At 42.9% G+C, this 14,742-nt stretch overlaps 1 protein-coding gene across 25 annotated transcripts in view; it reads left to right on the top strand.

Annotated features, from left to right (window-relative positions):
• ANK3 (ankyrin 3) overlaps positions 1–14,742 on the top strand; it is a 385,183-nt gene that overhangs the window by 361,542 nt on the left and 8,899 nt on the right. For 14 of the 25 annotated variants that reach the window (XM_049809737.1, XM_049809736.1, XM_049809743.1 and 11 more), the window contains 3 exons: positions 1,117–1,789; positions 3,802–4,194; positions 7,808–7,898. In XM_049809737.1, coding sequence (XP_049665694.1) covers positions 1,117–1,789; positions 3,802–4,194; positions 7,808–7,898 — 1,157 coding nt within the window. The remainder of the gene's footprint in view (positions 1–1,116; positions 1,790–3,801; positions 4,195–7,807; positions 7,899–14,742) is intronic. The other 11 variants (XM_049809742.1, XM_049809746.1, XM_049809761.1 and 8 more) reach the window with 3 other exon arrangements.

Consider the following 14,742-nt stretch of genomic DNA (forward strand, 5'->3'; position numbering starts at 1 on the left):
CTCAGCTGATTCAGGAAACCAGAAACCAAACCCTGTTAATGCACCTCCCTTTGCAGGCAGCACAATGTCAAGTTAACCCCACAGCATGTATTTTTTTCCTTTTGTAGGTTACTCAACCTCTTATTTGCTGGAATGCAAACTTCAGATTTTGTTGTCGTTTTTATGTGTATATTCAGTTTAATCCTTTTGTATGGTTTTCCCATGTTTTCATCAATTTTTCTTTTCTCTCTTTATTTGAGCAGTGTATCTGATTGTACCCATGTCACCAAGATCACCTCACTCTCCAAGATCACCAAGATCTCCTTACTCACCACAGTCCTCTCACCTGTATAACTTTACTGTACCTGAAATATTCATATAGCTCTCCCTTGTTGTGTTTGTGTTCTCTTATCCGTTTGCTAGCTTCCCTTTTTAGTTTTTTATCCTGCTGTGTATTTAGATCTACTATTCTTTAGTATCCTCATTAGGATCCATTTCTGTTTCTCATTCTTTAACTATTCCATTCTTGTGGCTCTATGGTTAAATTGGAGATATCTATTAGTAATATTGTATTGCTGGTATCATCTATCTTTATAGAAAAGTTTATTAAAAATGTGGACCTGTTTTAGAAATAATACCTACTGACAAACAAGTGGCTGTCCTACGTTATGATCTACTCCTGTCTTTAAAATCTATTTATTAAACTTTCAAATTAAAAAAAAAAAAAAGAAGAAAAACTGGGAAAGAAAGATTTACACAATATGGCTGCAAGAGATTGTATTGGATATAAAGGGACAGCCACCCTTGTCCACATTTGATTTATTGCATGCTCATAAGACAATCTGCTATAGCTTGAAAACGTTAAAATGGCTGCAAACCCAATTGCTGAAATCTTTACAGACTATTTACAAAATAGTCAAAAGTACTGGCTTCACTGTACTATTCACTGGCAGTACTCATTTTTTGTTCCATCTATTTAGGACAAAGTAAAGCAATCTCTCAGAACTGCATTTGTTCTTATACACCTGCACCTCTTCATACATTTCGTACTTTTTGTAGCTCATGAATCATTTGACATTTGCTTATTTGTTGCTCCATGCTTCATCCCAGTCAGTCCAAATGTGCTGTCTTCCTTAGGTTATCCCACCATTCAAGTGGAACTGGAAACTCCCACTGGGTTGCGCTTCGTGCCACCCACCCCTTTCCATCAGGATGATTTCTTTAGCGACACCTCTAGCCTAGAGTCACCCCTTAGAACTCCCAGTAGACTGAGTGACGTGTTAGTGACCTCCCAGGGACACGTAGATGGTACAGCAGCAGCACCGCCAGTGGTGACTGAAGAAGACACTTCACTGGATGACAGCAAACTCGATTTCTCAGTGCCTAGAGAAGGAACACCTAAAGATATTTCCGTAGGCGAGAACCAGTTGGAGGAAGTGGACCTTAAGGATTTTCCACGGTATCTTGGTAGTTATGGCGGGATATCAAAAGATGCTAAACAAAGGCAGAGTGAAGAGACTAGTAAAACAGGAGTAAGGACTGAACAGCCTGAGAGAGAAAAGTCTGGTACTGATGAGGAGATGACGGAAGAAAAGCTTAAATCTCTGTTTGAGGACATTCATCTGGAAGAAGGAGCTGAGTCTGAGGAGATGACGGAAGAAAGAGTATGGTCAATTCTTAAAGGTGTTCAACAAGCAGAACGCGAAATGTCTTCAATTACAGGTTGGCAGCCTGACTCGTCAAGTGTCACTGAGCCACTGACATCGGGACGCAGAATAGGTGGTAGCCTGCTAGATCGTTTGGATGATAGGTGAGCACCTTTGTATAAGAGTGTGTGTGCGTGTAAGCAAGCCTCCCCATGCTGCTTTTGCCTCCAGGAGCAGTGCTGAGGCTGCTGTTCTAATATTCTATGAGCATATGTATATATGTGCGTGTGTATATATATATGTATTTAAAAGAAAAAGTAATAGTTGACTCGATTTGGCCTCAGATGTATTTGTCTTTTAAAATGTATACTTATCAGGTTTCATTCTTAATATAGGTATTTCAGAAGTAGTTTGTGTTATGTTTAGTGGATAACATTAATTTTTGTTTTCTTTATCTTGTGTATTTCTGTTTTTAATTAATCTAAGTGATATATACATGTAACAGGAATCGAGGACTATGAAATGTACCTTATCTGAAACCAGGACACGACATTACTCTTATTTCTCGAGGACCTTTTTAGCAGCCATCCTTTTCATTGCATCTCTATGCCTTTCCTCAGATAGTTGTTACTTTTTCCATAAGCCAATTTTTAAATTGTCACTGTTTTTATACACTTACTTCAAGCATGTTATGTCATGGTGATTTACTAGACTTTTAAAGAGATGAGTTACAAAGCATAGAAAAGTAAGAATGGTGATGCCAAATCCGTCCAGTCCCCTATGTTGTCTCCCAGCAGTGACTGTAGAGAGAGGATGCTCAGGGAAGGAGGAGAGTGGACGTATACTCTTTGTTTTCCTCCAGTACTCTCCCAAGCGCCACTTGCTTTCGGCATAATGACCTGCTGAGGTGGATGCTTTCTACATGTTTATCCTCAGTGCATTTCTCTTGCATGAGCTTTTCCAGCCTCCCCTTGGATCTACTTAAACTTTCAAGATTCACAATACGTTGCCATGTTCAGCCTTACTGGCACCCACTGGGTGAAGAGCTCCTGCCTGCCTTTGTTTTGAATGTGGCTCCCATGATTGCTAATTGAAGGAGCCAGGTCTGCATGAGCTGTAAATCAGCAGAGAATGATTATTTGTCTGTCAGCAGTTTACATCATTGCAGCTTTGACTCAGGATGTTTTAAGGTTTCAGGTAGCATTAGATACCCTCTTACTGAATCCAGTGGGAATTTGGCCATTGATTTCAGGAAACTGCTTGTCTTTCAGGACTGTGAAGCACTTGATCTACTACTGATACGATTTCTGTTGTTAAGCAAGCATTGTTATTCTGCATTTTATATTGTGTTAAATTAGTAAAATAGTTCACTTCTAGAAGTAAAAGGGCTTCGCTGAGAAAATAACATATCAATTTCTAACTAGATTATTTCAATTTATTATCTTCTGTAAGAGTTTTGCCCGCAAATAGCTATAGTGTTTTCATGTGTACGGTCATTATCTGAAAGCAATCAAAAATGCAAAAGGGAAGAAAACCGTGCCTCAGAAGTGCAGGTTAAACCTATCCATAGGTAATCTGAGGCAAAATTTTGGTCAGCTGTCTATCTGGTAGAAACCTTCCTTGCCTTTGGCTTTGTTTATTATTGAAACTCTGAACTGTCTAAGGATTTATTTTCAGATAACAATATTTTTTAAAAGGCATGAGTTATCTGGAGTATAGATATTGTACTTTGGGGGAAAAATAACATAAACTATTTGGTCATTACTGGTAATTGCATGGTAACAGATACTCCATCACTTCCCTAGTTAGAGAGCAGGTTAAAGAATTAGTGCCTTGGGGATTTATCTCATGATTATACAACGGAAATGGTAGGCGTTGTGTATTTTTCTTTCTCTTTTTCCTTCCCCCTGCCAAGTGGAAAGGGGAATAACATAAAACATTTGACCTTGTTTCCAGTGTTCACCATACTCTTGTTGCTTCTGGAAAGATATCATGATGCAGAAGATAAGGCTATTAAATAGACTGAGGATTGCAAGCTGAATTTAAAATCTTACTTTTTTTTGTCTGAAACACATGTGCTAAGGATGAAGGCTCAGTAAGAGGCTCGGTGCTTTGCCCTTCTGCGTGCGATTTAAGCACTGAACGGCTGTCTGTGCTTTTTTTCTTTTTCTTGTAGTTCGGACCAATGTAGAGATTCCATTACCTCATATGTCAAAGGAGAAGCAGGGAAGCCAGAAACAAATGGAAGCCTATCCGAATCCACAGCAGAGACGAAAACTAAATCCTACATCCAGGAATCTTTAAATGATGTGGGAAGACAGAGTGACAAAGAAGCCCTGAAAACAAAGACCCAGATTGCAGCTGGTACTGATGAGCAAACGTTATCATCAACAGCATATCAGAAATCTTTGGAAGAGACTAGCAAGCCAACAACAGAAGGCAACAAAACATCTGTGCCTGTCAGTGTGAAGAAGATGAGCTGGAGTACTTCTGAGGATGGCAAGCCAAGAACAAGCAACCAAGAGGAGGAGGGAGCAGTAATGTCTGAACAGAAGGTACAGTATGTCCTGTAACAATTAACTGCGTGAGGAGTCCCTGTTGCTCGACATAATTTCTTGTAAGACTTGTAACGTTGTTTTTGACAGGTTTGGGGTCTTTTTTTAATCTTTCTTTACGCCTTTTCTATTTATTGCTAAATTAAGAAAAATGGAAGTCAGTGGAAATTTATGTTCTGCAGTGTGAATAGAATGAGGTGGAGTGCGGGTGGGCAGAGGAGCCAAGCAGGGCTGCATAATCCTCTGCCTGACTGGCCCCAAGCCCTGGAAGAGGTTAGAGCAGCTTCTGGGACCACTGTCCTGCATCGCTAGGGAACAGGCCTGTTCCCTGCCCTGACATACCACCTGTGCGAACAGTGCCAAATAGCTCAGCTCTCCTCCATCCGTTTCCAGTAAGGTGATGCCACTGGTTTCCACTCCTTTTGTGACATTGAAGTGAGCGAAGAGATATTGGGACTCTTCAGCCTCTATACTGCTCCTTGTCCCCAACGCATTTTTTTACTCTGTTAATTTGCAGAAAAATAAATTTGGGGTAATATTTAATCTCCTCCTTACGTCTTTTGTTTCACGGCCTCATTCATCCCAACTCCAAAGTGCATCCAGCCAAGAGGAATCAAAAGATTTCCAAACGTGTAAAGCACTTTTCCAGGTGGTGGCTCTTCTTAAAATACTGCGGAGGGGCTCCCCTTTATTTCTACCTTGCCTGGCTTGCACATCCTTAACTGTAGAACTGCAGTTGTTGTCTGACAATTAAGATTTTAATAGCTTTCTCAGTTGATAATATTTCTTTCCCAGAAGTTTAAAAGCAAAGTAGATTCAAAGAATGGCTTATAGCCCCATGGGTGCCTGCACCTTGCAACCCACCAGTGGGAGGGTTGCCACGGAATAGACCACAGGGCTGGCAGGGAACCAGGCTGCAAAAGGGAATTGCAGAGGCTCTTCTACATTCCTCTCTCTGCCGAGATCGTCTTTTCCCAGGCGTAATACAGGAGGAGATTATAATTTCTGGAAGCGAGGTATTTCAGTAGAATTGCTTCTACATGATATAGCACTTTTTTTATTGTAGCACAATAAAAATGTTGGCTGTGGTGGGCTGCAGTAAATCATTCAGGTTTAAATTAGTTCATTTTAAACTATTCTTTCGATTATACAACCAAGAGTTCTTTTATTAGATGGTAACATAATCAGTCTCAGCAGTTATGCAGCATATGATTGTTATTATCGTGTTATTAGTTCGTGACATAGTTGAAGCAGTGAAGATCTTTCCTAATGTTCACCAATTACTGGAATACTTTAAAAATGTAAGAAAGGGCCTTCTGCAAAGGCAGTTAAAGGCAGATGGCAGAGTTCCTTTAGCGTTGGTAGGCTTTGGGGCAGACCTCAGGCTTTTATTATTATGATCCATTTAAAAGCAGGGATGAGCATAGATGCACACTGTAACATGCTGAGGGTGTGTGACAGTGCTGCACTTTCCCCTCTGGATTCCCATCAGTGAAAACATAAGTTGTCATCCACTTTTGTGTGCTCTTTACTTTTGGATATCCCATCTGGATTAGGAAGAAAAAGCACGTGCTTTTCTTATGTGTGCTTCTTGCACTACTTTTGCTTTATTGGCAAAGGGTGATAATCTTACCTTCTAAATAACAAGTCTTTTTATAGATATGATCTTGGAATAAGCTGGTATCAGAAAATAATGTCATTTCTAAATGTGGGTCTCTCACAAAGCCTGAATGGGTGACAAGCTAGTGTTTGTTGGAATGACAACAAGAATTGCTTCTAATATCTTGTTGATATTTCTTCAAGAATAGCTTCTAATTTAATTTGAAGTCCATAGTTTAGTTAGTAACACAGTCCAATTTATGGACACTTCATGTGCTGTCATGAAAGCAGAAAGAGAATTTCAACTGCAGTCTCTCTGCAAGGTGTTCTTCATAAATGCTCCATAAAGAGAAAAGTGTGGAAGAAACAGATTTATTTTTGTGGAAAGAAAGGGGGAACAAAATAAAATTACTTCCCAAAGTAAAAGGTGAGGGATGCATCAGTGTTTTGGCACACAGTTTGCAACAAGAGATAAACTCAGGCAATTGATATTGGGCTGCTGCCTGGTGATGTGGATGAAACAAATTGTTGGCCTCATCCCAAGTCCACATAAATGCCCAAAAGTTTACAAAAGCAATGCAGTGACAATGTAGGCCATATAATTCTCTACAAATGCTCAAGCATCAGATTCCAGTGATCTTATTTAAATGAGAGGAGCACAGCACAGTTGCTCTATTATCCCAAAGAGGGTGATGTCCACCATGTGACTGAGGTGACTCCTAGTGTCAGAATTCCATCACAAATAAACCACTTGAAGCTGTTTATTAAAAATAACTCTTCCTTCAAAACCTTTGTGCCCTCTGGGAATCTTCTCCTGCTTCTTGTTACTTCTTCAGGATAGGGTTGGATTATAATTTTTTTGTATGTGTATTTGGCTAGTGTCAGAGGACAGCAGGAGACTTTACATGCAGATGAATACTGTCATCCTCCCCTAAATGCTTTTGTTATACACTCCTTTTTCTCCTCCACCCACCAATGCCTACTCTTATTTGACACATCATTTGTGAGAAATGCTTCTTGTTTGGGATGTGTTGGGCCAGATTCAAAAAGCGAAACAGAAATGCAGTTAGCAATATCCACTGTTCATGACTTTAAAATCAGTTTGGGGCTGTCATTGAGTAATTATAGAGAAAATATTAAAATTTCTCTGTTCACAGAAAGGGTGGTTCAGCCAAACATCATGTGAGAAGGGCCTCTGCCCTGTGTCTGTCACAGCCATAGGTATGAAGCCCTCTGCCAGGCATGTGCGCACAGAGCTGCTCAGCCCCAAAGCCAAGGAGCTCCTTGGGTTTCAGAGGGGCAAACCCTGGGGCTGTCAGAGGGTGCCAGGACGGAGTAGACACCTGGCTGTGGCTGTGGGACCTCCCGGCACCAAGCTGAGACCAGCGTTAGGCTGTTCCCCCCTGCCCTCAGCTGAGGTCTACCAGTTCACTTCTTAAAGAATGCAGAATGATTGTACGTCACACTACAGTTTTGCTACTTAAAAGCAGAATAATACTGAGCAGGAAAGCCATTTACATGGAGAAGTTCTTCAAAATGCTTATTTGTAATCTTCTTTGTGGAGGTGCTCCACTGAATCTTTCTGCGTGACTGTCTTCTTTCTTTGTGAGGGAATTCACTTCCCATACCTTGTGAATCCATACAATTTGTTTGAAACATTAATTTTTGAGGAGAAAAGAGCAAGGAGTTATGACAAGGCTTTTTTGTACACAACATTTTTAGCGAGTACGTAAGATTTAGAAATTCCACAGGTCAGATGTGTTCCAAATACCATTTTCTGAGACTTAAGAGCTGCTGAGATATTCCATACCTGGCATACTTATCAAGCTACAGCATGCCAAGGAGCAAAAAGGCCTCCTCCCGCCGTATCCTTTAAGCGCAAAACTGCGAGTCATTATGTACATGACAGAGACAGGAAAACCACTGTCCATGATAACCTCTGTTTTCTTCTCCTAGTCCTGATCAGCATGTTCTGTCTTGCAAATGTGCTGTTCAAATGTACTAAAACTGCATTTATTAGGAATATAGTGACAGTGACAGTGAGATTGAGAGTGATTCAAGCTCAGATGAAGAGCAGAGAATTACTACAAGAGTTTATCGACGGCGGTTGATTCTGAAGGTATTTTGTGATTTGCATTCCTGAGGCGACGTTGGCATGGACGTGGGTTTGGACCGCTGTGTCAGAATGTCAGTTTTGGCATACCGGAGTCCCTCTGGTAGTGTGCTTTCCATTGCCAGTATGTATTTATAACCAAGTGCTAGGTGGCCTTTTCTTGCTTAACCCAGAGGTTTATGGTTGTCTTCTGCTGGAAAACAACTGTGCTGCATGGCATGTTGTGTCCTTCACTGCCACTGTTTTGCATGGCATCTTAAAGACTATAGCTAGATGCAATGTGTTGGTCTGATGTAGAGAAAAATGAATTGCAGAGAGATATGGGTGACAATTTTTTTTCTTTTTTTCTATTTTCTTAAAAAAAATTCTAAATTACAAGTTAAAAAATTGCAGGAACGTACATGAGTGGGACATAGGAGAGATGAGCCATGTACTCTAGTTGAAACTTGTGGTCCTAAGTGCTTAATGTGTTCTGGTGTCATGGTTTAACCCCAGCCAGCAACTAAGCACCACGCAGCTGCTCACTCACTGAAACCAGGACATCTGGAAAACCTCAAAACAGTGGGTGATCCTGATTTAAAACCTACCAAAGTTAATAGTAGTCTTTGTATTGCCTTCAGCAGGCTTTTTTAGTATATTTATTTACAGATGACCTTTATTTACAGCATAATATACTTTATATATTGATAACAATGGCACAGTCATATAAATAATAGCATTTGCCCTCATATTTTTTCTCGTATTGTCATGCATTATGGCTTTATTTGCCTGCAGCATATAGCATAAGAAAATAATTCTGCATTGGAAACCATTATGTTAATCCCTTGGTAACTTACAAGATTTATTAGATTCTTATTAGAAAATCATGTAGTCGAGCCATCAAAAAGACAGCCAGCCACCATAGTGCTATTACAGCACTAGCTGAGTTTGCCTAAGATATAGTTGTTACTTTAGGAATGATTTGTGACGCTCTGATTGCACATATCTATATAGCTGCTATTTGCGTGCTTCGTGGAGAAGAGTATGCATACAGGCACCACGCCTTTTGTGTAATGTGGATGGCAGATTGGCTGCTCTGCACAGCTACTGATCTGTCCAAGATACAGACGCTTTCGGAAAAGACAGGATGACATTTCTGACTGTCTTCACCCTGAATTTCTTCAGTATACCAGTCATGCTTCCATTTGGGACAGGACAGGAACAGCAAAAATGAGCTCAGTAGAGGTGGATATTTTGTCCGATACCTCATCTTTACAGGCAGAACCTGCTGACTTCCATGAAAGGCCCTGGGCAGGTCGGGGTATAACCCTTCATCAGTAATTCCCTCTGCAGAGAAGACATGACTGGTCAGAAATAGGAATGTGGGTTTGGTTTTTTTGTTTGTTTGTTGTTTGTTTGGTTTTTCAAATGGGGCAGGTGGCCTGTGGGTGATTACAGACCCTCGAATGCTGTAAGAATGTTTCTGGTAAGACATAAAGTCTCCATGTGCTGGAAGTTTTAAAGGCTGCATAGTTGGCCTGTGGCTGATGTCCCCCACCTAACTGTTGTCTGAACTATTTTAGTGTCCACTGGTTTGGAGTCAGGAGATGTCAGAATAGAAAAGAGAAAGTATGTAAAAGGCATCCTTTACTTACTTTCCAAGTACATTTGCTGTGTTTAGAGAAAGGCATAGAAAATTGTTTTTAAATGTGGTGGTATAATTTGGGGTTGAACTTTTAACAGAGCAACGGTAAAGCAGTGTATACAGTGTTGTAATCTGCAGCTAGTGCAGATGCAGTCAGGAGGGTGTGCTCCGTGAGTGGAGGTGGCTGAACCTGCTCTGTTGGGAACGTGTCTGTTCCAAACTGGATTAGAGCTGTACCTGTCTCTTGATTAGAAAGTACACATGATACTTATGCCATTTTCTGAAGATTTATAGCTTCTTTTTTTTCCCTACTCTGCATCTCAAGACAAGCTTAAAAGAGAACAAGAAAAATTTTCACAGCAGCAATCATCAGGCCTTTTAGAATTTGGTAGTAGAAAGAGTTTGATAGTGGAAACAACCACTTCAGTAAATATATTTTATCATGTAAGGTTCATGAAATGGTGGTATGAAATAGAAGAGTCAAACTTTAACGTTGGTAGAGATCTGGACTTTAATTTCTGCACATTCCTGGGAGCAGAGGTTCAGTTTGGGTGAACCGAAATCGCTGGGAGAGCATGCACAAACTGAGGAACAGCTCCTCATGCAAGGAAGAGGTCTCAGGATACAGCGCTCAGAGGCACGGAGCAACGCTCTCAGCAGGCAGAGTAAAAATAACTCCAGTGTTTCTGCTGCAGGACCCCGAGCAGCGGTCAGGAGGAGCAGGAGGCTCTCGCCTGCCCGTGCCTGAGTGCCCAGCGAGCGGGTGCTCTGCCCGACCCCACGGCCCCGATGCCCCTCTCTGAGGCTTACGCTGAGCGGGGCTGGCATCGCTTGCATGTAGCAGTAGCGAGAGGGCAGTCGGGCTCTCCTTCTACTCCTGTGGTTTCTGACACTCGTGGCTAGCCAAAGAGCTGTTAAGGTGCGATGCAGAGTAGGAGGCAGGGACGTTTCCCGTCCCCCAGGCAGCGAGCCTGCCACAACGCTGACAACAAAATGCCCCAGTGCTTATCTGCAGTCCCACCTGAACCAGGGGAGTACTTGCCCTCTACTGTCTTATGTTTACTTAGGAGCCAGCCCTAGACATCTTGGTTGAGCTGGCATTCTCTGGAACAAAAACTGCTTTGAACATCTGAAAAACCTGGGCGCAGGCACCATAAAAGGCTGGCAGTGCCTTGCCCGTGCTGTCAGCCCGCTCTGCCGGCTTGTGCCAATGGCAGCAGCCGGGAGGGGACGAGGGTGCCCTTGGAGCCTCCGCTGGATAGAGCCGCACAAGGGAGCTGCGTCGCTTTACTGTGGCATATATTCATTACTGCCTGCGTGTTGCATTAAAGGCAACAGACGTACTCACGTAGCCTGCAGGCGTAAAGTTTGGTAACGCCAAAACTTGAGGATAGATTGAGTCCTGTAGAAAAAAGGCTTTGCTATGTGCCTCAACAGCTACCATCAGGGCTGAATTGCTTCATTACCTTTGTTCTTCTTTCCCAACTTGTTTTTCATTTCAGTGCTATTCTGTATTATTGCTAAGAGTATTATTTCCATTTAACTGCTACCTTAGTTCTCTGTCCTGGCCCAAATATGGAGAAAGACTTTTCTCTACCCTGGAGGTATTTTCCCAGCAGTCCAAGAGCTGAGTCCTGTCAAGTGTTCAGCACTCTACTCTCAAGCACATTCCCATGGGATTTAGCACTTCAGAGGGCTGAGCCCATAAAACCAGACAAGCAAGGACTGATGCCCATTTCCACATCTAATAGGATCGTATTCTAACCTCAAGGTAGTGCATATGGTTTTGGTTTTGCTTCCTTTCCCCTCTTCTGTTCACATGGTGGATTGATGGGATGGGGCATTGCAAAAGAAACGGGTTTTTATGGTAGCGCAGGAATGCGAGCAATTAGCACACAAGGGAAAAATAAGAGTGCTGCCACAATGTGCGCATTCAGAGCCTGATCCAAAGCTCCTTTATTCAGTCATGACAGAAATCAGTGTCTAATTTTTCATGCTTTTTCAGAGGTGGTTATATCTTTCATGGGTACAAATTTTTGGCAAAAACTGTTTAGTCAAATTCTTGCCAAAAGGTTTATGGTAGAATTTTGTAACGGAAAATAAAACAGATTTCTAAGCAGGGGTTATTAAAATCTGATGTCATTTTGTGTCTTGTACTTTTGTTATTTCTTGCCAATTTTCCTTCAAGATTTATTTGTCTCTTTCCATGCATTTTGCTCATGAAACCGCCCATTACTGATTGCAGAGGGTTTGGTTCGGCCTGCACTGGAGGAGTGGCATGGGAGCCTGAGCAGCAGTCAGTCAAAACTAGAACCAGCAGCTTTCGTGATCATATTATTCAGAGGAAACTTATTTATGGAAAGTGAAAATGTGGCCATCCTGTCAGTGAGAAGAATTAAGGGCCTGTGCCCCACATAAGGCACATGGGAAGCATTTTCATTTGTGTATTCAGCTGGGCGCAGTCTCTCTGCTGCAGTCCCTGCCAGGCTGGGAGAGCTGCAGAATTGCTCTACTCTCTAAGTGCCCTCGCCCCGGGAGGGACCGACAGGTTCGGAGTTGCCAGCCTCAGTAAGATAACACAGGGGTAAATTAAACCACAGACTACAAGTGCTGTTACAAGGTCTATTCATCGTGTTGTCCTCCATGCAACAAGCAACAGATGTATGACCCAGCTCCCGGTATTGGACTATACTCTGCCCCATTTGAGGCACCATTTTCTTTCAGGTCTCCTTGACTTGCCTGGCGGTTTGTTGTTGCGCCCCCCCCACCCATGGCTTTAGCAGTACATCTGCAAACAAGCAAGTACAGACTCAGCACAGGCACAGGCGGAGAGTCATGGCATCTGATTAACAAGGTCTCCCTGAGTAGGCAGAACTCACTAATGAAAATGACCTTAATGAAAGATGTTTGTTTCCACTGCCACAGAGGCTTGAGACCCCAAGGAGACTGAGGCGCAGCTGCTGTTTATGCATGACAAGAATGTGATCTCGAGACTGAAAGGATTATGTCTTGATGGTGGCTTAGGCCGGTAAGGGAAGAGGTCTGAGTGCTCTGTACAGCTCCTGTTCCCATTGCAGCATTGCCTCTGGTCTTTGGCAAAATTAAATATTTAGGATCTTTCCATCTTGCTTATTTCCGCCTGCTTTTAAATTCCCTTTTATCCATCTGGGTAAGAGGCATCCAGCCGCACCTTTTTTCTCCACTGTTACAACAACACTAGATGTATAGGAGGAATAAAAGGGGCTATTATCCCTCTAGTAGCAAAACAAACATGAAAGAAAACCAGAGCTCTGACAAATCTGCAGTGAACTTTGGCACAATACTGCAGCACTGACTGTATAACTCTGTTTATCTGGAGGTCCCTGGGAACACCCGTAATCTGCAAATAACTGTTAAGAAAATCAGTAGAGCTGGCAGAAGACTTTGAGGAAGCTGCTCTTTGCTTCGCCTGCCCTGGAGAGCAGCAGAGAGAGGATACCAGCTGGTTTTGGCAGGACTACACTCCGGCGAGCGGGGTGACATTAAAGCACTCTGCATTGCAAAGCTTCCTGGCATGTTCTGGGGCTGAGGCAGCCTTTGTATGGTTTAGTCCCCGGGATATAACCGAGCTTCCAGTAATCACGGTATTAGGTTTTCTCCCTGCCTTTCTAAAGCTCTTGGTATTGTGACAGTGATTTCAACGGGTCAAGGCTAAAATGAAGCCCACATAAGTATGATGCAGCAGAAGGAATTTTATTCTTTAGCTGTGACGCAGATGCACCAGCTTTGTGTTTAAAAACAGCTTTTGTTGACAAGGTCATCTAACGTGCCATTCTAACCCAAAGCTGGTTTGAGATCTGACAAGTAAAACTGCCAGTGGGTAAGGGTTTTTTTCCCTAGCAAACATCCATCTTTATAACTGCATAGGATTAGAAATGTCAGTAAATCAGATCTACCTCCTGCCAATTGTGAGCCCTCCTGCAATTTGTTTAACTACCCACCAGCAAGAAAATTGTGAAAGCTGGATTTCATGCATGCTGACTGCTGAGTAGTTAACAGCATTTATCCTTAAATTGTGCTTAAGGGAGCACGTAGTAATTAAAAACCAAGATTCACCATACCTTTAAAACAGCGTTTTCTTCCAAGAGACATCTTTCAGTGCATCAATGCATTTTCCACTTCAAAGCTGAACACAGTAATTCTCACTAACTTGGTTTAAGGAATAACCTTGCTCATAGTGGCAGTAAGGAGTCAAAGGACCAGTAAATGCAGGCAGTATTGGTGTGCCAGGTAGTCTGGTGACTTTGCTACTGGCCATGTTGTTTTATTTCTGTTTTTCATGGGGTTTATTGTAGTGGTTTTGGAGATCCTGTTCACAAAAGGGAACTTCTCCATACCTCTGAGCTCCATGGGGTGGGAGGGATGTCTGGGCCAGGGTTCCCTCCTATCCCTTAGGGCACGGCGTGGCAGCCCGCTGGGGAGTCTCTGAGACCACGGGTGAGAGGCCAGGAAAGAAACTGTGCAGCTAGTTCCCCATCTGCTATGATTCTGATGAAAAGTATTAGGTCTCCAGAATCAGTATTCCCCCCCATTGTGGCTAGGAAACCCCCCAGGTTTCAGTTCCCCAAACCTTTACCCAGTCATCGCCCCCCTGCCGCAGCAGCGGTCCCCGTGCCATTCTCGTTTCTGCCGTCTCGCTCATGGGAAAGGAAGGAGCAGGCTGCCGTCGTTGGGGCCCCGCTCACCACGGAGGCCAGCCTCTTACTTCCCTCCTCCTGCATGTAGCATATGACGTCAGTGCTTAGGCAAATGTGTAATTTCTCCCGCCCGTGACCCGTCAGCCAGCAGAGTCCTTCTGGGAAATGAATTGTATGGGCCCAGCCCAGGCTCCATCTGAAGGCTTCAGCAGCTGTTTCTTCTGCCGTGCTTCTTGCAGGGATGCCACTAATCCCGGGCCTGGGGACCTCAGCTAGGTCCCTTCAGCCCCGGGTGTACCTCGGGCACAAGACCTCATCCTTACGTCCCGACGCAGTGACAGCCGCCTGGCTCTGGAGCCTGCCCTTCTTTCAGCGATACTTCCAGAAGCATCAAAGTTCAGCAAGTTTTGCAGTTTATATGTAGCCTGGGAAAGCATGGGAAAAAGACATGTAAAATGTCCAAAAGTGTTTAATTACTTAATTATCAAGTGGTAATTTCAATACAGCTTTCACTATGAAATAAGCAAAAATTCTGCACTTCCGAATAATG

Source organism: Accipiter gentilis, chromosome 9, assembly GCF_929443795.1.
Source record: "Accipiter gentilis chromosome 9, bAccGen1.1, whole genome shotgun sequence".
NCBI classification, from domain to species: Eukaryota; Metazoa; Chordata; class Aves; order Accipitriformes; family Accipitridae; genus Astur; species Astur gentilis.